The 24,008-nt window shown below is 34.4% G+C and overlaps 2 protein-coding genes across 2 annotated transcripts; both read left to right on the forward strand.

Annotated features, from left to right (window-relative positions):
• The first annotated feature begins 6,194 nt into the window (after window positions 1–6,194).
• On the forward strand, window positions 6,195–12,147 carry LOC107873206 (65-kDa microtubule-associated protein 3). The gene is made up of 13 exons (XM_016719963.2): window positions 6,195–6,536; window positions 7,876–7,963; window positions 8,068–8,274; window positions 8,382–8,624; window positions 8,859–9,068; window positions 9,150–9,305; window positions 9,446–9,605; window positions 9,813–9,964; window positions 10,047–10,134; window positions 10,440–10,513; window positions 10,656–10,730; window positions 10,811–11,036; window positions 11,199–12,147. The coding sequence occupies exons 2-13, from the start codon at window positions 7,892–7,894 to the stop codon at window positions 11,804–11,806; spliced, it is 2,271 nt and encodes a 756-aa protein (XP_016575449.1). The 5' UTR covers window positions 6,195–6,536; window positions 7,876–7,891; the 3' UTR covers window positions 11,807–12,147.
• Window positions 12,148–18,313: 6,166 nt separating this feature from the next.
• LOC107873201 (AT-hook motif nuclear-localized protein 1) lies at window positions 18,314–23,918 on the forward strand. The gene is made up of 6 exons (XM_016719951.2): window positions 18,314–18,652; window positions 19,379–19,734; window positions 20,648–20,715; window positions 22,642–22,773; window positions 23,081–23,245; window positions 23,382–23,918. The coding sequence occupies exons 2-6, from the start codon at window positions 19,389–19,391 to the stop codon at window positions 23,643–23,645; spliced, it is 975 nt and encodes a 324-aa protein (XP_016575437.2). The 5' UTR covers window positions 18,314–18,652; window positions 19,379–19,388; the 3' UTR covers window positions 23,646–23,918.
• Window positions 23,919–24,008: the final 90 nt, after the last annotated feature.

A 24,008-nucleotide genomic window follows, 5' to 3' on the forward strand; every position in this document is an offset into this window, starting at 1 on the left:
CAAGCGTTTGTTATGCCCAAGTGCGCCATATTTATTGAAGAAGATACTTATATGTCGGCATAAGCAATTGGTGGCAGTATCCGAAGGAAAAGGCTAGAAAACCATAAGTTGGAATTGGTCCGAAAGGTTGCTTAAATTCTAGTGAATCATAATGGATCTTGTGAATTAATAGAGTGACCAAGTATATGTGCATACTATGGTGCTTATTGATTGTGTTAGATTAATATGAACATCATGACTCATGAGAACAGTAACAAGCAAGATTGACTAAATCTGTTTCTACTAGGTTTATTAATTTAGCAATTAGTATTGGCACACCCAAAGGTGTGGCCTCTAGTGGTCAATGAAGTGGGTTGAGAACCAGAGGTTTCAGGTTCAAATCCCAGCAAAGACAAAAAAAACTAGGTGTTCGTCCCATTTGTCCTAGCCTTCATGGACAGAGTTACCTAGTATTTGTTGTTGTTGGGAGGTGGCAGGCTTCCCATGGATTTAGTCGAGGTGCATTGGCCCGGACACCACGGTTTTCTGGAAAAAAAAAACAAGAACACTCTTTAGCGAATTCTCCTCTTGTGTTTATTAAAGAATGTAATCCCAAGCGTTTGTTATGCCCGTGTGCGCCATCTATATAGATGAGGATATATATTTTTGCCATAATCAATTGGTAGGCAGTATCGAAGGAAAAGTCTAGAAGACCATAAGTTGGAATTGGTCCACAAGATTGCTTAAAATCTAGTGAATCATAATGGATCTTGTGAATTAATAGAGTGACCAAGTATATGTGGAGAATATGGTTTTTGTTGATTGTGTTGATTAATATGAACATAATGACTCATGAGGTCAATAACAAGCAAGATTGACTAAATCTGTATCTACTAGCTTTATTAATGTAGGAATTAGGACTCTTTAGCAAATTCTTCTCTTGTGTTTATTAATGAATGTAATCCTAAGCGTTTGTTATGCCCGTGTGCGCCATATTTATAGAAGAAGATACTTATATGTTTCCATAAGCAATTGGTGGGCAGTGTCCGAAGGAAAGCCTAGAAGACCATAAGTTGGAATTGGTCGGAGAGATTGCTTAAAGCCTAGTGAATAATATTCTGTTTTCCTTCTCCCACAGTTAGAGCTTGTAGATTAACAAAATTGTTCGAGAATGTGGAAAAAAGTTCTAGTTTTTCATTTATTTTTATTTTTTCATTTTTTGGTGAAGGTGTTGAAAGCTTCTAGTTGGAGATGGCAATTTGGAACTCTATGAAGTCTCAACTATTTGACAGTTAATGACCTTAGTGTTGATGTACCAATGATGGATTAATTTTTTGGCTTCTTAGTGAGGTTGAACAGAGATACATGAAATGATTCTATTCAATGGTTTGAAATCATGTAAAATTAGATTTCTTTAATACACACTCTTGAGATAATAAATCAACAAGCTTTGACCAAAGTGACTCGACTAGCTAATCAACATTTCTTGATGTGGAAAAAGAATAAAGAAGACAAGAATAAAAATCTAGCTTATTCACGTTTTGTTTTCAGTGAAGTTCTAGTTTGACCCGTTTGCTCTGAAATCTCTGTCCTAAGAAACAAGGGAAATCTTGGAGAAGACGAGATTGTATGATGTTTTCATTAAATAGATATAATTGTGTATCCTGTTTATGTGTTATGATACTATAATAACAGGCTTATGCAAATCTCATTGATATTTTGAGAATCAGTAAAACTAATCCAATTTAAGTAAGAACTTTAATTTCTTGAAAGATAAGTCTCAATCTAAATACAATGTATTTAAAATTGTGTTACTTATTTGAATTCCTGATACATTGATATCAATGAAAAATCATGTTGAGTATGTAATTAGTCACGAGGACTTTTCTAGGAAAGTTTTGTCAAAACTAAGTGCAGTCCATCTCTAAATTTTACGCATGTTTTGTGGAAGCAATTAATGATTCTAATGATCTAATCTATTATGCATCCCCAGTGTGAAAACAATCTATGAGTATATGATTTGTCAAACAGCTGTAATACGTTATGATGGTGTCATTGAGATTTTCTTGCCCTTGGTGCTTTCGTGCTTTCGTGATTTTCATTTTTTTGCTTGTAATTAAATTTTTTCCATATTTGCTGTTGTCAAAAATGAAAATGACAGATCTTCTTACTAAAATTGTTTTTACTTAAGATAAATATAATCAATTTGTTCATAATTTTGAGCATAAGTTACTAAGCTTATGATCAAGTTCCGAAAGTAGTCATGAGGATTGAGGTGAGGACTTCTAGCAAACACTGGGAAAGTGCAAAGGTTTTCTGTCATTACTTTTCTTTTTCCTTTTCTATTTGAGTTGTCGGAATATCTACACATTGGTTTTAGAAGAATCATGTATTTGTGTCTCTAAAGAATGCTGATGTCTGCTGCTGCTTTTGTTAGGGCTAAAATTCACTTCTTGATTGTTATTTTTCCTTTGGTGGGCCTTGTTACATCATCCCTTATCGCCTGTGAGATCTCTCCCCACTTATCCACATTTTTGTTAGTCCTACTCCACATATGCACATAGCTGAATTAATGGTCTACAGTTGATACATTCGCCCTGTTGACAAAAACATGAGTGGAAGGCTTATTTATCATTAGCACTTCGGAGGTTCTTTGGATCTCAAGGTCCTTCATCAACAAGTATTTCTATCTTCTTTTTAACTATGCTACTATCACTCTTAAAAGTACTTGTGATGTGGTTGACATGTTAAAAATGTTCAACTCATAAAATTGGGATCAAAATAAATGCTTCTCCCTGTTTCAGCTATAGTTTTTTCCTCAAGTTATGGCTTGTCCTTTTAATTACGCTTTCCATGTGTCTGATAGAGGTTAGGTTCTGGTATCCTAAGCTTAGAATAGATAGTCCATTATGGATCTTGGAAATTGGACAGATTAGCTCTGCTTGTTCTGGTTATTTGGTGGAATGTATGAGATGTTCAAGAGATGGACTGCAGGAACATCGATAGCACAATGTTGGCAGGCTGTTATTTTGAAGAATGCAAGCTTTTGACATATGGTGGTGTAAAGCTTTTGGTGAGTAAAACTTAAGATTATGTAGTTAATTATTTGCAGATTATTGCTCTTTATGTTCTCACTTAACAGACTGCGTCTTGTTCCTCTTTTATGTTTGCATTTGTAGGCTTCTTTTTGGTGAGAATTTACACATTGGAAAATGATCTCTGGTACTCGACTGATGTTGCCTGTGCTATTGTTTGGGGATATTTATCATTAGTGAAGTGCAGACGACAGATTTCTAGTCCTAAAGAATGAAAACAATGCTTTCTTATCTTCTGGTTTGCGTGCATAGTATCTTATCCTTTCCTGTCTTCTTCTGTCTCTGTCATAAGAGAGAAGGTAGATTCCACAGAAAATACTTCGATTTATTGTTTAATTGAACTGCTTGGCATTCCTCTGTACATGTTGTGATAAAGTGTTCTGCATTGATGCTTCCAATCTTTCTGTTAAATTTCTTTATTTTGTTTTCTTGTTTCGTCCTTCTTCAGCAGCTATGATCTTTATTTTTGAAAGAAAGTTTGAAGGTCAAGTAGAGAGATTTTATACTCGCTCTTTTATTTTCAGTTTACATAGTAAAATGGAAGGATAAAATTTTACTGTTGGGAATGGCATGGTCAGAAGCATAGGATTGACTCCCTGAATGTCTTTTGGTTGGTCAAAGTCCCCTCTGGCCAGTTACTGCTGATTATGAGACTTGGCCCAGTTCGCCCCTAGAAAGCCAGAAAGCTTGCCATTCTTGTTGAATCTTTAAATCCCCAAAGTACCTCAATTATTTCGTGAGATTTAAATTTCAGTTATGTCAGCACATTGTATGTTTGAAATATCTCTTTCATATGTTTCATATGGAATTCACGCTAGCTTTATGTGCAGCAAGTATGTTGTAGGAACTGCTTTATACTCTAATGCCTGTTCTTTAAGTGATGATTCCGAAATTACCATTTTCATGTTTGTTCTGGCTAATTCAAAGTTCAGCTTGATTGACATTTGGAATGCTGGCTTTCTAACCTATAAAGTTTTATATGATTTTCATGGAAATAAAATTGCATGGATAGTTTACCCCCGGTTATGACGATTTCTGTATCTGAGCATGCATCTTTTGAACCTGTGGGAGCTTGTGCCACACACACACACACACTCTCCTTTTACCCCTTTGGTTCCTTCAAGATTGGTGGCAACTTAGATTTAAATTCAAGCACTAATAATCCAATCAGTTGTGCCATGTGAAGAAGGGTAGTGGAACTCCAATTAATATGCAAAGCCATGTTCAGCTCGGCTCAGTCAGAGGTCTTCTGGTCTCCAACATTCGTGAGGAGAACAGCAACACTGAAGACCTCCTTTCTCAACTTGGGTCTTGAGGAGATCAGAACGAGCGAGTGCTCTTTCCATGCACAATTTCTATTAAAGTTCCACTATCCTCCATTTTTTCCATTTATGTGTATTGCCTCGTATCGCAGTTTAGAAGAGAGAGTGTTTCGTGAAAAAAACCGCAAGTTGAGATGACCTCAGCGAGTCATTTTGAGAGGACTGTCTCAGATTGGATTTGCTGGATAGTAAGTGGTAAACATTAACATTTTGAGGTCATTCTCTGTTATGGATGTTGTCGGTTGACGCCACCTGCATAGCACTGAGTTGGTAGCTTAGTTGATATATAAACATGAGTTCTGAAGGGGTCAAGTAAAATTTTAAGTTTTCAGCCAATATTGTTGCTTAAGGTTCTTTGTAATTGCTATTGTCATATTTATGGACTGTTGTCACCAATGCTTCCTCATTTGTGACTGACTCATAAATTGGTTGCATTTTTCGCTGGATTATTTCTGTGCAGCAGAATAGAATGGAGAGATCTCTTCAATGTACGTTTTTATGCTTGACTGCTAATTCCACTTTGTCGGATTACTTTGTATATGTTTTCGCCGTACTATGTTACGGTGTTGTTCCCTTCCTGCATATGCAATCCTCCCTCTTTCTAAGGAGAAGAGATTCTATTTTTACACATAAAAGATCTGGTGTTTAATTTTCCATTGAAATTGTGAAGGGTTGTGTAGACCCATTTCCTCACCAGTAAGGGAGTACCTAGAAATATCAAGGTTTATATATTATCAATCTATATGTTAAATAAACTGAATTGAGGTGTGCTAAATCTTTTAAGAAGGAAACAAATTTGTAATTTGGTAAAGACGATATCATACTCTGGTTTCACTCCAAAATTTGGTTGTTTTGAGTGTCAGGCATGACGATATTTTCAAATTTTGAGTTGTGGAGTTTTGACGCATCAAGAAGATTTTATAGTATGATAAGACTTTAAGTAGACGTCTGGCCATGAAAACAACAAAAAACTTTTTGGAGTTAGCGTTGAAGTTGTATTTGATCATGAATACAAATTGAAGTTGTCTTGAATTTATGCGAGAGAATGTTGAAAAATAAGTTTTATCACTTTTTTAAATACAATTTTTGTATTTGAAATTTTTATGATCAAACGTTTAATGAGTAAAAGATGATATGAAATTGATTTCAAAATGAAAGAATATTGTTGCTAAGATTCCGGAGTCGTCTATGCGCTATGTAATCAGTGTCCTGATGATACTAAAATGAACCATTGATTAGAATAAGAATCTCAAAATAACATTTGAGTTTATTTTTGTTTTATATTATTTGGTTAGTTATTTATACCATTATTTTTACCAAAATGATGGGATTATGTGAAGTAAAAGGTGAATAGAATAATTTTCATGAAATATTTCAACTCAAGGCATGAGATATCCTTGCTTATCTGCATATCAAACAACTTATCTCATCTTATAAGTTTACTAATTTCTTGCTTAAATATACTTTGTTTTCGTTATTCACTGAAAAATAATATTGGGGGGTTAAGCAGATCAAGACAAATGCAAAGTGTTTGTTAGCACCACTTACTCACTTAGAAGTGTGTATGTAATTATGGTATTCCTGAAATTGGAATGAAAAAGAGTAATGCTTCCTAACTCAAAATAAAGAATAAGACCTACTTCGATTTAACAAATCAGAGTACCACTATTATAATGATCCGAAATTTTCCTTGACTATTACTTTTGCCATTTTCATATATAAGTAAATAACATCGTTGTACGAAAATGAGATGATGAAGGATTTTAAAGTAAAGAGAAAAAAAAAAAAAAAAGAAGTAGAATAGAATAATATGATAAAAGGGATTATTAAATGGAGAGGAACAACTTTGAAATTCAAAAATAGTGATACTGAAACGGCCCCTATAAAGAAGAGAGCGCCCGGTAAAAGGCAAGGCGCTCTGATTGTGCATACACGCTAATAAAGCTATACGTTTCATTCTTTTCCCTCCACCTTTCATTCAAAATTCAACAATTCTATTCTCCCCATCATTATGATACTAACAATAATTTCACTTCACTTGGATTCTCTTCCAATTTCAATACTACACTGACGAAATTGTCCGGAAAAAAAAAAAGAAGACAATTTTCCGTGGAGTTTTCAGCGCATGATCAAGATTTTAGTACGGTTTCTTTCCTTGTATTTTACCCCTGCGTGAAAATTAGGACTTGTTGTTTTTGTACATTTAACTGCAAAACTTGGTTGGGTTTTACAGCTTCTTGAATTCGTTTCCCTCATTTTCCACCTAATGGAAATTTTGTTCTCAATTTCACAAACAAAAGGGATTTTCAAGTAGGAAGTCGTTTTTTTTTTTTTTTGGTAAACGAAATGCGTAATTCGTTTTTGCTTTAGGCATTTGCATTTCGTGAATGACACCACCACCAACATCACCTGGGGTTGCTCCACAAAGTGGGGTTCTGGAAGGATGGAGTGTAGCTTTGTGGGATCTGGGAGGGTAGAGTTTATGCAGACCTTACCCCTACCTTGAAGATACAGAGGCTGTTTCTGGTAGACCCTCAGCTCTTGGCATTTCTTGAATGACACCAACAACAACATTACCCGGTGTAACCCCACAAAGTGGGGGGTTTGGAAAGGGTAGAGTGTAGCTTTGTGGGATCTGGGAGGGGGTAAAGTGTACGTTAACTTACCCCTACCTTGAAAATAGAGAGGTTGTTTCCGATAGATCCTCAGCTCATGGCATTTCTTGAATGACACCGACAATAATAGACTCCAGTGTAATCTCACTTTGTGGGGTCTAGGGAGGGTAGGGTGTAGCTTTGTGAGGTCTGGGAGAGTAGAGTGTACACAGTCCTTACCCCTACGGAGAGGCTGTTTCCAATAGACCCTCAGCTATTGGCATTTATTGAATGATTAATAAGTAATAATTGGCGTTATACTACGGAAGAGATATACTAATTTGTTCATGGAGCAAAAGTGTTTTAGATATTCAAGTTAAGGCATACGATCAAGATATTTATTTGTTAGCGTACCCAAATCAATAGGGTTCTAGTCTCTAGGGCAATTAGTTCATCTTTCAGGGAATCTTACATGTGCATCCATGACAATCTTCATGAACGACAAAAGGGCCTTTTTTTTGTGTAGTATCTTTTTTTCAATGTATAAAATTTATGATTGATGTATAGTTTACTAATTGTGTATAGATACATTTTGATATGATATACTTATCGCCTAACAAAAATAAATATCAAAAGTCATTTGAGAGATTCTGTCCAAGAGGTGCTGAAAGATCATCATAATTTTTGTAACAAGGAAAAAAGGTTTGTTGTTTCATTGTTAGGAGTATTTGTACTTGTTTTTTTAAGGTTGGAGGGTGCTAAATAGCAAATACTGCAACATTTTATCCTAAATTTAGCTGGGTTTTCCTATGTAGCTCATATAAATTCGATCTCGATGCTTCTGGACTGTGTTTAGCTAGTCTTATAGCTTTTCTCTTTCTGAAGGTGTTAATGCTTCGACATGCATAACTACCAAAGCGAGAAGCCTTTGCATATGGAAACAACTTGTGGCTCTCTTCTCTCTGAGATGCAGGTTTGCTCGAACTAGGCTCTTCAATTATTATTAAGAAACACAAGATTTACATTGTCCTCTGAGACTCTACTATTTTTTGTCTGTTACCTTTTGTTTCGGATCAGAAAATATGGGATGAGATGGGAGAGTCAGATATCGAAAGGGATAAGATGCTTTTTGAACTTCAACAAGAGTGCCTGGAGGTATATAGAAGAAAAGTGAATCAGGCAAGTCGTTGCCGGGCTCAACTGCAGCAAGCTGTTGCAGGCTCTGAAGCAGAACTTGCAAAGATATGTACAGCACTAGGAGAACAATCATCATATTCTAGGCAGGTTAGAGACAAACAAAAATCTCTCCTTTGGAGCATTCAATAAAACTTTAGGATCTTTTGCTTGGTATGTAGAACTTTTTTAACATCATGAGCTTCCTTACATAGCAGAGTTCCAGAAATTTGAAGGAAGAGCTTGAGGCTATTAAGCCTCAGTTAGAAGAGATGAAGAGGAGAAAAAGAGAGAGGACGAACCAATATGCAGCTGTTGTCGATCAGATACAGTCTATTTCGAAAGAGCTTTGTTTACACTTCCAAGAGAATGCACAAATGAGTGTAATTGATGAGAATGATTTGTCTGTCAAAAGACTAGAAGAAATGCAGAATTATTTGCTTGCTTTGCAAAAAGAGAAGGTTTTTTCTGTTTCATCTCTTTGCTTGCTTCAACATCTGCATGTTTTAGGTCGAGATTGCTGTCTTGAATAAAAGAGTTATAAAAAGTTTCAACTTTTGCAAAATGAATTCGGTAAACTCTCACTTCACAGACATATAAGAACTGCTTAGAATAGAGGAACAACAATATTTCCTCTGCTATAGAGAATTTCAAGAGTTACTGTTTGTCTAACAGAATCTTGTAAACATTTTCAGAGTGACCGCCTGAAGCTGCTGGTTGAACACTTGACAGCTATCAATTCATTATGTGTGGTGCTTGGGGTTGATTACAAACAAACTATTGCTGAGATTGATCCAAACATGGACGATTCCCGTGTCTTGAAAAACATAAGCAAAGATATGATCTTTAAGCTGTCTGCTATGATCAAGAGATTGGAAGAGCTCAAGAAACAACGACTGCTTAGGGTTAGAATTCATGTCAATTTTAATTGTTCCAAACAAAGTTGCATATGCCTCTCTACTAATGCTGTTCTTCTTGTTGCTTAGCTTCAAGATATTGCAACTACCCTGATTGAGCTGTGGAATTTGATGGATACACCAGCGGAGGAGCAACAGAAATTTCATGATTTTACAAGGCACATAGCAGCTTCAGAAAATGAAATAAATGAGCATAATGTTCTGTCTGCGGACAGTCTTCAACATGTATGAAATAAATAAACTAACTTTTCTCCAATTAATTATTTATGCTGTTAATTTATAGCAGAATTTGAGGGCACCCTAGGCTAGTTGTGATGCTTTCATAGCGGTAATGAAATTATTGTGATCCTATTATTCTTCTGCAGGCAGAGGCAGAAGTGTCAAGATTGCAGGCAATGAAATCAACAAAAATGAAAGAGGTTCTTCTGAGAAAAAGGATGGAGTTGGAGGAAATCTGTAGGAAGTCACATTTGGTTATTGAAACACAAAATTCAGTCAACTTCTCTGTTGAAACTATAGAATCCGGTAACTGTTTCCTGTCATGAATACAGCAAGATTACATGTATCGACTTATAACAAAATGAATTGTAACTGAATGTCTGAATCATATCTGCAATAATTTGTGGATTATTTGTATGCCTAAGAAAATTGATTTCTTGGGAAATCTATTTAGTTTTTAATATGCGTGAATGTTTGTTGTATCTCTTAAGTGCTAATGCTAGAAATTTCTAGGGGCAATTGATCCTTCATACCTGCTTGAGCAAATCGAGGTCCAGATTTCCAATGCTAACGAGGAAGCTTTTAGTAGGAGAGAGATTCTTGAAAAGTTAGAGAAGTGGTTGGCTGCATGTGACGAGGAGTGTTGGTTGGAGGAATACAACAGGGTTGGACGTTATGATCTGTTTTTCGACTTCTTTCCTGGATGTTCTGTACCATACTTCTGTTTCTAATATGTTCCGTTTTTAGGATGAAAATCGTTACAGTGGTGGAAGAGGTACACATCGTAATCTGAAGCGAGCTGAGAGAGCTCGAGTTCTTGTCAACAAAATCCCTGGTATGGAACCTATTTTCTGTTTTTCTTTTCCCATATTTCCTATCCTAATTTTTCTAATACAAATAATCTTCCTAGCTTTTGATGTTACGCTTCTTTGAGTTAGCTTACTGCGTCGCATGCGTATTCTAATAATACAGTTACCAGAAAGTAAGAGTTTCACTCAACTGTTTGGTATCTGAAAATTTGTTATGGGAATCAATTATGGGTTATCCATGAACACATCACGTACATTGTCACATGTCTTTTATTGTGCCAATCAAACTTGACCTGTTCTATAAGAAACCTTAACATTGACTTTATGGCAGCTATGGTTGAGACATTGAGATTGAGAGCTAGCGCTTGGCAGAAAGAAAGAGGACATGAATTCTTGTATGATGGTGTAAGCACCTAACTCGAATTCGTTAAAGCAATATCAAGCAAGACTTAACCCAGCATCCACATTCTGCAGCTGTCTTTAACTCTTGGAAGTTAGTGATAGAACTTCTTCTACTGTTACTAACCTCTTCAGTTTTGCTTTCCAGGTAGCCCTTCTTTCTATGCTTGAGCAGTACTGTGATCTGAAGCGGAAGAGGGAGCTTGAGCGTCAAAGGCAGAGGGTACGAATTTTCCATTAGATTACACATGAAACGACTGCTCTGTGTATTAGTTGTTTATAGGATTCTTCTTTTTATTCAAGGACCAAAAGAAGCTTCAAGGACAGTTGATGGTGGAGCAAGAAGCACTTTTTGGTTCAATTCCTAGTCCTTCAAAGAGTGCAAAGAAGAATTTTAGACCATCAATGGGAGGTTTTACCAATAAAAGACTTTCGCTCGGAGGATCAATGCTTCAAACCCCATATGCTGGTAAAGCTGCACCATCCTCTCGCCAGTCTAGCTCGTTGATACAGCAAACTCCTCAAAGTGGTAGGCTTGTGATCCTCTCTTTTAGTGTATCTGAATTTACTCTTCCACCAAATATTGCAGCATACTCATTTCTATATCTACATGTTTATTGAGCTTTTGAGGCTTCTAAGTTGGACCGCGCTATTGATATTCAAATTGTCAAAACTTGATTTTTTGTTTCAGGTAGGAGAGATAGTATCCTGCCACCAAGAAAGCAGCAAGGAAGCCTCTATCTCTCTTATACACCTAGAACTGAATCAGCACAGACAAGGAAGGCTCTTTTAAATCCGCCTAGAACTGAATCAGCACAGACTAGGAAGGCCCTTTTAAATCCACCTAGAACTGAATCAACACAGAGAAGGAAGCCTCTGTCTCCCTTATCGTCGTTGTTCTCATCAAACGCAAGCACGATTAATATTCAGAATCTGACCCTAAAGAGCAGGGAAGTCCAGGAAACACTTTATTTGAACAAAACTTCAGTGATGACTCCAACCAAGATTACCTCTGCTGAAGGAAGACTCAAGGAAACAGTGTCTTTGAGCAAATCTCCCATTATGACTCCAACAAAGATTGCCTCTGCTGTTGAAGGATGCATTACCCCAAAAACATTGCCCATTCCAATGCCAGCAACTCCTTCCTCAGTTTCCACTGTCATGCTGACTGCAATGACCCCAGCTAGTCACCATGTTTCTGCTTGTGCTGATGATATTGAGTACTCATTCGAGGAGAGGAGAGTTGATTACTACAATCCATTGTCACACACCAAGGTCATTACCAAATGCATGATTTAGCATTACTTCTAGTATCAACGTGGTTCGACTCTTCCTCGAACCCTGCATATATCGAAAGCTTTGTGCACTGAGCTACTCGTTTTTCTTTAGTCATTTGTATAGATGCAAGGTGGGATATGCTGCTTTCTATGTTTTGATGGTGTGGTGTTGTGGATTGAACCATTGTTCTCAGTAAGTCTCCAATACGAAAGAATATGAGACTTTGCTTTTTCCTTAGGGTCAAAGTTACTTTGGAGAGAATCTTTTTTGGTCTATGTGAATGTTGAATTGCTTCAATTGGCAGCTCAAATATTAAACTCTGAAACACATATTAAGTCAAGGTCAGGCATCTTTTTATTCAAGCTTGTCCAGTCCACTAATTACAAACAATACTCGACTACTTGAGTCGTGTAACCAGCTACTAATATTTACATTAGGTTACGTTGGTATATCATATTCGTCCCTGAATGCTTCTAATTCAGGATGCTTTGTGCTTTGAGCTGTTCTTTTTTAAAAAAAAAAAAAAAAAGATAAATGTATAGTGTTATTTTCATTTATTAAAAAAAAAAAAAAGGAAAAAAAAACATATATAATCTCATTTTAGTCATTAATTTTAGCTCAAATTCTTCGGTTTGAACAAAGCATCATACATCAATGAATACTTTCTCTTTCACGTAAAACTAGTTTTTCATCCGTTTCAATTTCAATTTATGTGAATCTATTTCCTAAAGGAAGAATCATATCCTAAATTTGACAGTATCAATATGAACAGTTCATTTACCTTTAATGAGAAGCTTTTATAGCCTCTCAAATGTTATAAATTTTAGATCTTAATGTTCAAATACTTTAAATCTTTTTTCAGACGCGTTCAATTGAATGGAAAGTATTGAGCGGCGTTAAAATGAACACCTTTGCGGCTTAGTTACTTCATTCGTTTCGTTTTCGTTCATCTTATTTTTTAAAATATTTATTTCAATTTTGTTATTCAATTATATAAACTCAAAAGAATTTTATTAGATTGTTTTAATATTATCTTATTATGAAATTACTATACAAAGTGTATATACTCAAATTTATATTTCTAAAACATAATTAATAAGATTAATTTGATAAAATACTATTAATTAAAAAAAAATTAAGAGGAATGTAAAGTCAATAAGTTCAACTGTTTTAAAACAGCGAGAGTATTAAAATGGTATGGCTATCTTTTTTCTGGTTTGTTTTGTTTTTCATCCGGTGTCTAGTATCTATATTGAAGTCCGACTGATCCGAATTCGCGTCGCATAGGGCCAGGGATAGTGCTTCCAACCACGAATTTTTCATATCCAAAACTCAAATTCGAGACCTTTAATTAAGTGAGTAGCAACTTCATCCACTTTACCACATCATTGGTGGCGGAATGGCTATCTTCCAACCTACAGAAGGTAAAAGAAAATTTTTGAAAGATAATAGTAATAGAGTGAGTGATACCCAAAACATGAATTTATTTCACCAACCAATTTATTTTTTGTAACAGCTAAAAGAAGAAAAAGACAATAATAATTTATGCTTTTGACTAATGAAGAACAAAGAGACTCAAATTTCAGCAAGTTTTATTGAAGGTGGGCCATCACTGCCTCCAAAAAGCTTCAAAAGTCCAGCCAATGCCCTTTTCCCTTTTTTTTATTTTTTCATCCCTCCAGTATCTTATTTGGATTTTGCATTGCTTTTGCAATCAAAAAATAATTGAGCATAATTTTAGGAAACAGTCATCTGTTTGAATTAATGTGGTACAGTTTCTCACGGAAATACAATATAAGAACGTGTATAATAAATCCTTATAGTCTCGTGATAATAAATTTAAGTTATATGATTTTACCATTCAAAAGGGGGAGGGGGATTTTATGGGCGTTATTCAAGTGTACTAGTCTATAGTTTGGAGTAATAGTGAAGCTCGATTAATTTAAATTTGTGTCGCGTATGATCTATTCATAAAAGTCCTTCATATTAAAGATTTTTTTTTTTTCCATATTCAAAACTCAAAATTGAAATTGGGAGCTAAGTTAAAATCTATTGGTCTATTAAAAAGATCATTGGTGATTCAAAAATTATTATTAGCATCCTTTTTGCACATTGACCCCTTCAAACAGAAAGTATGTTGGCTATTGTGAACAAATAATGAAAGTTTCAATGACTATTCGGTTTTAATTTTTTGATTTTCTGTCAATTGTCATTTAGTGCGTAACTTATGGATTAATCCACTATAAATTGGATTCACAAAATCTATGCAATTGATTACTATAAGAATTGTTGTTCCTACATTAATTTATTTTTAAATTAAAAAAATTCATAAATAGCTATATAGTTTAGAGGGTAATTATTACGTAAAAGTAGTCATATTTTAGGTATTTACAAAATATAGATATTAAGTGGATATTAGTTGTATTAGTGAATGAGATGTATTCACTGGTGTGTATTAGTTGTATCATGCGAGTATTATTTGTTCAACACATAGCGTACCAGTTAAAAATGAGCAAAAACGTGGGATCTACATGTGCATATATTGTGTATGTGTATAAAAAATCTAAAACATAAATGTATTTTGTAAATTTTTAAATTGTAACTATATATCGTAAATACAATCTAAATTCTTTTTGGAAAATACTGGGCGGATTTTATAGAACTTCTTAATACTGAATTTTTATCTTTTTGAAGTACATTTAAATAGCAATATCGTCAAAATACATTTCTTTCACAAATTGTTAATGGTTGTTGTTGTTGTTATATCTTGCCTTTTGTATTCTTATTAATTTTCATAATTTAAATATTTTTATATTAATACAATGTAAATAATTCTGTCATCAACTTTGCATTTTTTACAATATTTATAGAAACTAACCTTGTAAGTTGTACATGAGTTTTTTAAAAACCAATTAATTACAACATGAATAATGCTATTTTTCAATACTATTTAATTACATTCAATTTATTGTAAAGGATACTTCATTCATCTCGATTTTCATGATACTTTAGAACTTTGAGAGTCAACGGAGATGTTTTTATATCTAATTTTGGTTTGAAAAATATTTAACTATCACAATCGAATAATGCCACATAAATTAGAAAAAAATGTACTATTATACAGTGTGTGTGTGTGTTAGAAAGGCATAGATTGAGCTAATTTCAAGATTTTGTACATTTTATTGAAAGGTAAATTTGAACAATCTTAACAGTGTAAAAGTTAAAAAAGAGAATACAAGATTTCTCGTTTTCTTCAAGTGGATAACCAAATTTAAGAAAATAATTTGGTGGATCCAAAATCCAAATGCATGTCTCCCACGTGTGAAAAATTCACTTCCACCAACATATAATGAAAAATAAAATAAAATTGTGACGATATTATTGTTCCCTTCTCATGCTAGGTGATAGTTCAATAAGTATATCACATTATCATATTAAAAAATAATTTATGATCTGTTTTTTATTTTGATGATAATAGAAACGTGTATGGGTATATTAAAAGAGATAAAATAACAAACGAAAATATTCGGACAAATGAAAGTAAATTTGATGATTCGGAGGAAATATACAAATGTCCTAGTGAGGAAATACACGGAAGAGATTGACTGTGATAGATATGAGAATTATAAAAATAGATTGAAGAAGTAATGAAGACGTGTGATTAGGCAAGACATGACTTAACTACAGTTTACTTTACCGTGGAACATGATCACAGATAGGAAATTATGAAAGTTTAGTTTTAATCAACATTGTCTAGTTTTTTCTTAAAAAGTTTTGTTACTATTACTCTCTTACTCTCTTATTATTTAATTTTTAAATTATTTATGGGAATATCTCTCACCGTATTGGGGCAGGTTAGATGAAATGGAGGCTCGCTTCGGAAATTTTATGCGATAAGAAGGTGTCTCCCAAGCTTAAAGGCAAATTCTATAGAGTTGTTGTCCGGACGGCTATGTTGTATGGACCGGAGTGTTGGCCGGTTATGAATTTTCATATCCAAAAGTTGAAGGTGGCGGAAATGAGGATGTTGCATTGGATGTGTGGATTTACAAGGGCTGACAGGATTAGGAATGAGATTATTCGGGAGAAGGTGGGAGTGGTGTTGGTGGAGGATAAAATGCGGGAAGTGACGTTGAGATGGTTTGATCATATGATGAGGAGGGGCATGGATGCCCCAGTTCGTAGGTGTGAGAGATTGACCTTGGATGGTTTCAAGTGGGGTAGAGGTAGACCAAAGAAATATTAGAGAGAAGTGATTAAACGTGACATGAAGCGTTACAGCTCACTGAGGAAATGATCCTGGATAGGAAAATTTGGAGGAAAAACACTAGGATAGAGGGGTAAGGTGGGTAGATGAATTATAGTCAGTAGTTAGGAGGGTTTTGGTGTCTTTTGTTTGATAATGTACAATATTTTTGTGGATGTTGTACCTATGTTAGTTTTATCATGTTTCATGTTTTTGATGTTTTTATATATTAACCTTTGTCTTGAGCCAAGGGTCTGTTGGAAACAATCTCTCTACTTCTTTAGAGGTAGTGGTATGGACTGCATCCATTAGGTGGGAATATACTGAGTTTGTTGTTGTTATTTTGACTTTCAAATTATTAATTTAATTTCTATTGTTCTCTTCAATTGATTTTAGCATGACTTGATTTTGATATAATTATTTAAGCTAAAGATATATCGAAAACAATCTCTCCCTACTTCACTTGTATAACTCCAATGAATATGTTATTGTTGTAAATATTAATAGCAAAACTAATCTTAATAGCGTATTACGCATATTTTTAACCTATATATCAAAAGTCTATAATGCATTAAATTTCGCGTACGGTACACATTACCATTTTTACGAAAGATTACACCTCAATAATTCAGAAAATTGCAAGTACTTATTAATGTCTTTTCAAATTTGACATAACATAATCCAACTACTAATCAAATATTAATGGCATATTTTAGTAATTAATCGTATACTCTAAGGGTATAAATTTAATATGTCACATATACCCTTCCCTTTGAAAAAAATGACAAAAAGTAGGTCAGCGGCAAGAAAAAGGTTGACCGCTCTGACAAACTTTTGGTCCCCTACTTCACTTTTTCAGCTTTAATTTGTACATTATTTAATCCAATTTTCAAAAAGAAACTTTATCTTTTTTCCCTATATTACCTATGACTTCATATCATTTTACTAAAATGCCCTTGTCAATAATCATATGAGTGATTTTTTTTTCTTAATTTCTTTACTCGGACTTGAAATTCATCTTAATCATATTTCATTTTGTTTTTTGGTTTTAGTGCAATTAATAGTTTATTGCTACTAAAACAATATGTACTCCCTTCTTGATATTTTATGTGATGTGGCACACTTATTAAATTGATTTGTCCCAAAAAAATTTATTGTTTTATAAATGCATAATTTATTTTATATTTTTATTAATCCTACTTAATTTTAAAGCGAGGACTTCTTTTTCTGCTCATGTGATGAAAAGAGGTACGAATATTCCAGTTCGTAGGTATAAGAGGCTGGTCTTAGATGATTTCAAGTGGAGTAGGGATGGACCAAAGAAATACTGGGGAGAAGTGATTGAACGTGACATGAAACAATTACGGCTCACTGAGGACATGACCTTCGATAGCAAGGTTTGGAGGAAGAGTATTAAAATACAGGGCTAAGGTGTGTGATCAAGTCATAGGTTGTAGTTAGGAGAGTTTGGTGTAGCTTGGTTGGTAATACTGGGGTTGGGGAAGGGGCGTCCTTTGTTGGTTAATGTACTTTATTTGTGTGATTGTTGTATCTCTGTTATTTCTTTTCATGTTGTATGCTTGCAACGTTTGTCTACAGTCCTTTGTCTTGAGCCGGAAGTCTATCAAAAACAGTCTTTCTACTTCTTCGGATGTAGTGGTATGGACTGCATACATTTTACCCTTCCTAAACTCCACTATATGGGAATATACTGAATTTGTTATTGTTACTTTTCTAAAAAGGATAATTAAATAAATATTTTATAAATCATTTATTTATTTCTTATATTTTGTGTTCAGTTAAAAAATAGATACATAAAATTAGATGAAGAGAGCATTATTAATAAAAAAAATAAAAAAAAATCGATAAAATTATTATCATATAATCAAGATATTATGGATTCAAGATGCTTAAATCATCTCTAATGAAAATGTAAGATTGTATATAATAAACTCTTGTGCTTAATCTTGAGGTTCGGTTCTTTTTCCGGTCATGTATAGTGATAGAACTTTAATACATCATATTGGTTTTTTACTAAAATAATTTCTTCGTATCATTTTATGTATCTGTTCTTTTTAGTCTTTTTTGATCCGTACTTAAAATAAAATGTTATCTTTCTTTATTTAGTAATTATTTTAAAATATAATTTTATTTTATTTTTATTAATCCTACTTATAAGATACTACTTAATTAAAGATAATAATAATGATATATTTTTTAATAAACATCATCAACTTTTTTTTTTATTTCTTAAATTTCTTTAGCTACCGCAAAAAAGAAAATGAGGAGGGAGTATTTAAAGAAAAAGCTTGTCTTGTTTTTCAATTTTTCTTGTAAATTTGCATTGCATTCAGAAACATGCTTTCCACTTTCTGTTTTTTTTTTTTTTTTGGTTTCCATGTTGTCTTTGTCTTCATGGTCTAAATGAACTGATTTTTTTTCCCACCTGAAAACTGGTTCTCTAGCCGGGAACCTGCCATTTTTCTCATCCTTAAAACCACCAAAAGAAAATCTTTTTTTTTTTTTACTTTTATATTTTCCATCTGCATCCTCTTTCTGGCTTACTCTATTTTAGTTGGTAAAATTTTGATCTTTGAAGACAGTTTTAGATATAGAACAGTGTAAGTCAAACTCCACTCTCACTCTTTTTTAAAAAAAATGTTGTCTGAGACAAATAGCTTTAATATTTTCTTGTTTGTTTTAAGCTTTGTGTTTTAAAAATCTTTTGGCTTTTTGGTTTAGACATTAGTTTACTTTTTTTTTTTTTTGGTTATAGTTAGCCATGGTGTGATCTTTAAAACAGCAAGAACATTCTTTCTGGTCTGTACTTTGGTTCTTAATATTTTTCAATAGAAAATTAAAGGCCTAGAAAATGTTGGTTGTCAATAATATTATACTCTTCATGTTGTTCTTTCCTTTTTTCTTTCTGTGTTTCTCTTTTCTTGGTTTTCCACTAAGTAAAAATGTTGAATGCCATCTTGTGTTTTTCAGCAAAGAAAGGAAAAAAAGATTAATTTTTTTAGTTTGTTCTTTGAGGGGTTTTTTTTTTTTTTTTTTTTTTTTTTTTTGTGTGTGTGTGTGTTTCTTGAAATGTGTAATGATGTTGGTGTTGTGTAGCTATTTTGCTCGGACTCTCCAAAAATATGTTGCATCACCTGTGTCGGATCCTTAAAACATACCCTACTTTTGAAGGATCCGACATGCATATGTCGATATCTTTGAAGAGTTCGAGCAACATAGTTGAGTAGTGCAATCTTGTATTAAATGTACTTGTTAATTCTGATTTCAAATTGAGTTTCCATTGAAGCAAATGTAAGCAGCTCACTTCTTTTACATTTTCTTTGTAGTTGCTAAAAAATGGAGTCAAGGGAAGCAATGAATTCTGGAGTTACAGTGATAGCTCCAGAAGCTCCATCAAACTATCATATGGCATCAAGAACGGAATCTACTCCTTTATCACCTGGAACAACGTCCATGATTACATCTCCAGTAGCTACTGGCATTCCAATCAGTTCAGAGAAGAAGAAAAGGGGACGTCCTAGGAAGTATGGGCCTGATGGGGCAGTTGCAAGGACACTTTCACCTATGCCTATTTCGGCGTCAGCGCCACCAACCTCCGGCAGCTTCTTGTCTGAGAAAGTGAGTGTTGCCCGTCCAGCATCCGAGAAGAAGCCTAGGAACAAAGTGGGGGCAGAGAATTTAGGTAATGTAGTAGTTATATGCCTTTGAATCTAGTGTGTAGTACTCGCGCTGTTTCGATTTGTTTGTCTGGTTTATGTTGAATGTACTAAAATGTCGTTTAATTTGATCTTCAATATGTCATTTGGAAAGTTGGTAAACAGACTTGTTTTTGAAATGGGCTAAAAAGGAAAGTAAGTCAAACGAATTGAGACGGAGGGAGTATGTGTTTTTAGTAGGGACCTGAAATGTTGGAACCTTGGATTGATATGAGCAGATGGAGCATTAATTGGGGTTTTACATGTATGAAGTTAATACAATTGCTTATGGAGACCAGGGGCTTGAATTTGTCCATTTGGCAAGTTAGTGGTTAATTATTGTAGTTCCTGGGGGGACCATATATGTTCGATCATGATGTTAGCTGATATAACTGTAGTTTTATCTTCTTTCTTTCTTTCTTTCATATTCGTCTTTTTTCCTGGCTTGATCTACATTTTTCCAAATGAAGATATGACACTTTGCTTCGATAAACTGCTAGTGATTGGTTTAGCATTAGATCATCTGGAGGACATGATTTTGATGTGCCTTTTGCAACAAAATAATCTGTGGTAGAAATGCATGATCTAGATGCTTAAATATTTACTTGTTCTTGGTGCAAAGGGAAAAAAATATAATCCTTGTTTTTTGATTTACGTGACCGGCCTTTCAGAGGTAATCTCAGGTTAATAGGAAACATCAAAAAGTTGATTTTCCTGCGTTTTGTTTTGGTTGCATGTATTAAGTGTGAATCTTGGCAGCAGAACTGAAGTAACCTTGTTGAATCAAGATTACTTTGGACGCCAATTGTTTCTTTTCTCTATTGATTATTTTTCCTATAGTTATATGCTTCAAATAGCAATGCAATTTCCGCAACTAATCACCTAGATGCCATCTTGTAGGTGAATGGATTTCATGTTCCACAGGTGGCAACTTTTTGCCGCACATGATAACAGTTGAAGCTGGTGAGGTATGCTTAATTGACAAAGCATTGGTTTTTAACATATGGAAAAGCTCTATTTTGTCTTTCCTTGTGGAATTGCTGCTTTTTCTACTCTTTCTTTACTGGTGAATTATTTTCATTTCTTTTGGGGGTGGGATACTGCTTGAGACTTGGGTTATGTAACGTCCGGATTCTCTTGGAAGTCATAACTAGCAAAGGTAATTTCAACTTCCTTCTCTGAAAAGAGAGGAATGGGCGATCTTGGAAGGTTTAGTAACATGTTGTGATACTCTAGTTATTGTCTTTACATGTCAAACCAATGTTGAGTATCAAAAGGGACTATTTGAATTATCATTGAGAAATTCAATGATGAACTGCACAGAATTGACCACTTGTCCTACCAATAACCGATGCCTGGCGAGTACAGATATCAGTTAGTCCATAATATTCTTTAGGTCTCTATATAAGTTTGAAGAAAAAGCTGTTGTAAAATTTTTCTTTGTTGATTCGTAGAAAAATGCAAACATTCAAATGCAAAGACAAAATCTTTACCAACTTACCCTAGTAATCCTGCTGTGTCAGTTTAGATGATTATCTGTATCTAGTCAAAAGAAATTTGTCATGTATTGATATAGAATGTGTAAGAAATATCTCTAAGATAATGGGTGAAAGGGGTGAAAAATGGACTGGTTGTTAATAAAACTATTGGGCAAAGGTTAAAAATAATGTGAACAAGCCTTGGTTTATATTAATATCAGTTTTTGGTTATCAAAGAGTTGACTGCTCAAGGAAAGAGGGATCAAGTAAATTTGCTTAGACAAAGATAAAGGGATCCAGGGTACCTGAATGTAGTAATAATTCAGGAATTGCCTGCCCTCTAGCCTCAATTTAAATTGAGCAACCAACTGTTCTGGTGTTTTAACAAATCACAGCTGCCGGCACAAGGCAATGGCTTACTCGTGAAACTTTTACTTTTACTCAAAAAAGAATTTAATCATCTAAATTGAGCAACCAACGGGACTAGTTGTATGTATTCTAATCTAAGAGATTTCATACTACTGAGTGTTGTACTGATTGTCCTCCTAGTGCCACAATGGCATTAGCAGTTCTGCTTCTGTAACTACCATTTGTATTCAGCTGTATGATCGGTGATTTTTGCGGGGAGTGGTACCCACGACTAGCATAATATAGGTGTTTGTTGTTCAACAAGATATTTAAGCGCTTGCAGATGATGTGAATTTTCAAACTGGATATGGTTGTTCATGCTTCAGCCAGCCTTGTTTGAAAAAGGTTTTAGAAGCTCTTTCCCCGAGGATGTGAGATATATAGGTGTAGGATTAGATCTCAAATGATAAAGTTGTTGCAAATACCATTTGAGAATAGCTAGATGAAAAAAATGCCATGTAAGAATAAGGTCATATGCACATAGAGTTGTTTTTGTTGGTGTGAGAAGAAAATTGGCCGTATAGATTGCAAATTTCCATATGCACTAAATAACTCCACAAAAGTTTTTAAAAAGATCACATGTGGCTTCTATTGTCTTACGAACTTAGTTGCTTAGTGTCATTGTATGCTCTAGCTACTTTAGCTTTGCTGCCAATAATAATTCATATATTTTTGGAAATTTGATATTAAGGTGTAATCCTTTTCATTTCCAAGTCAGCGATTCTACATAGTTATAGTTGGTCGTATCTTCTTCAAGAACTTCTACAATTGGAGCAAGCGTCTTGCCAGTTATAACTAACCAGTTTCTGCACTCCTTTGGGCGTAATATATTCTAAGCACATATACATCCTGCTTTATGCATTAACCTTTTCCGTGCAACTACAGTTGTCTTTTCTAACTAAAATTTCTAACCAGTACTTATTAACACCACCCAACTTCTTCTCAATAGTTTTTTATCTGTTACTTCTCCAGATCAGAAAAGTATTTACTCTTTTTTCGGTTGTTTAGGATGTTACCATGAAGATAATCTCATTTTCTCAACAAGGACCTCGAGCTATTTGCATTATTTCTGCTGTTGGTTTGATATCAAATGTCACTCTACGCCAGCCAAATTCATCAGGGGGAACTTTAACTTATGAGGTTGGTCATTTATGTGTTCAGCATTCAACGGCTTTCTGCTTTGCATCACATCATGGTGGTTATTAGTTTCATTTTTCAATGGTCCACCCTTTCTTTGAACCTTGTCAATGATCAAACTTAAAGATATGCAACTGAGGGTCATGAATTATTCACAAGTGTGATAATGGTTGTGCTAAAGTTGCCTCACAAGTATTTCAGTTTATTCAAGTTTCATAAGAAATATGTTTGAAGTTGAAAGAAGAGGCAATCAATTGGGTGAAAAGAAAGGGAACTAATAGAAAGTTCCTCTTGCAATATTGTCGTGTAGGGTCGATTTGAAATCCTTTCTTTGTCTGGATCCTTTACTCCAACAGAGTTTGGGGGTTCTCGTACTAGCAGAACCGGAGGAATGAGCATTTCTTTGGCAAGTCCTGATGGTCGTGTTGTCGGAGGTACACTTGCAGGACTGTTAATAGCTGCTAGTCCCGTCCAGGTATATTGTTTTCTACTGCAAGAAATCTAATATCCGGCATAACATTTTGCACAATAAAATTTCCTATTTATTCTGTTGTTAGTCAGTAGTACTAGAGATTGAGAGTGATCAAATCTTGTGCTCATTCTATATGCAGGTTGTAGTGGGCAGTTTTCTACCAAGCAACTACCAAGAGGCCAAGCCAAAGAAACAGAAAGCAGAACCCAAAGCAATAGCTTATGCAACGGTTTCTCCTGCTGCTCCCCATAGCTCAAATGCACACACGGTAAATGTTCCTGGAGCTGGAACTCAAAATGTTATATCATCTTCCATTCAACCTAATCACTGGACCACTATGCAATCTGTTCAAGATTCAAGAAAGTCTGCTACAGATATTAACATATCATTGCAGGGAGAGTAATCCAATTCCTTGCGTGAAATTCATTCCCAGATTCTGAAGCTCTTCACACGCGGTACCTGAATAGTATAACTTGTCTGATCGTTAATAACTTACCTGTTGTAGTTGCAGATTCTTAGTTGTAGGGAACTTCGAGTGCTTTACATTTAACACTTTCGGTTAAAAGTTGGAGGTTCGTAGTTACACCCACATTGTGACTCTTTTGGCTAGTTCAGAAAAATCTTGTATCACAAATCCTGTAGCTATTATTGTTCTCTAATATTTTTTCTTTTGGTACGTTCGAATAAATTTCTTAATATCGTTCATAAGCTACATGGTTTAATTCTGCTAAGAGAATAAACTCCATATCCTTTTAACTTTATGCTG

This window comes from Capsicum annuum, chromosome 1 (assembly GCF_002878395.1).
Source record: "Capsicum annuum cultivar UCD-10X-F1 chromosome 1, UCD10Xv1.1, whole genome shotgun sequence".
NCBI lineage: Eukaryota > Viridiplantae > Streptophyta > Magnoliopsida > Solanales > Solanaceae > Capsicum > Capsicum annuum.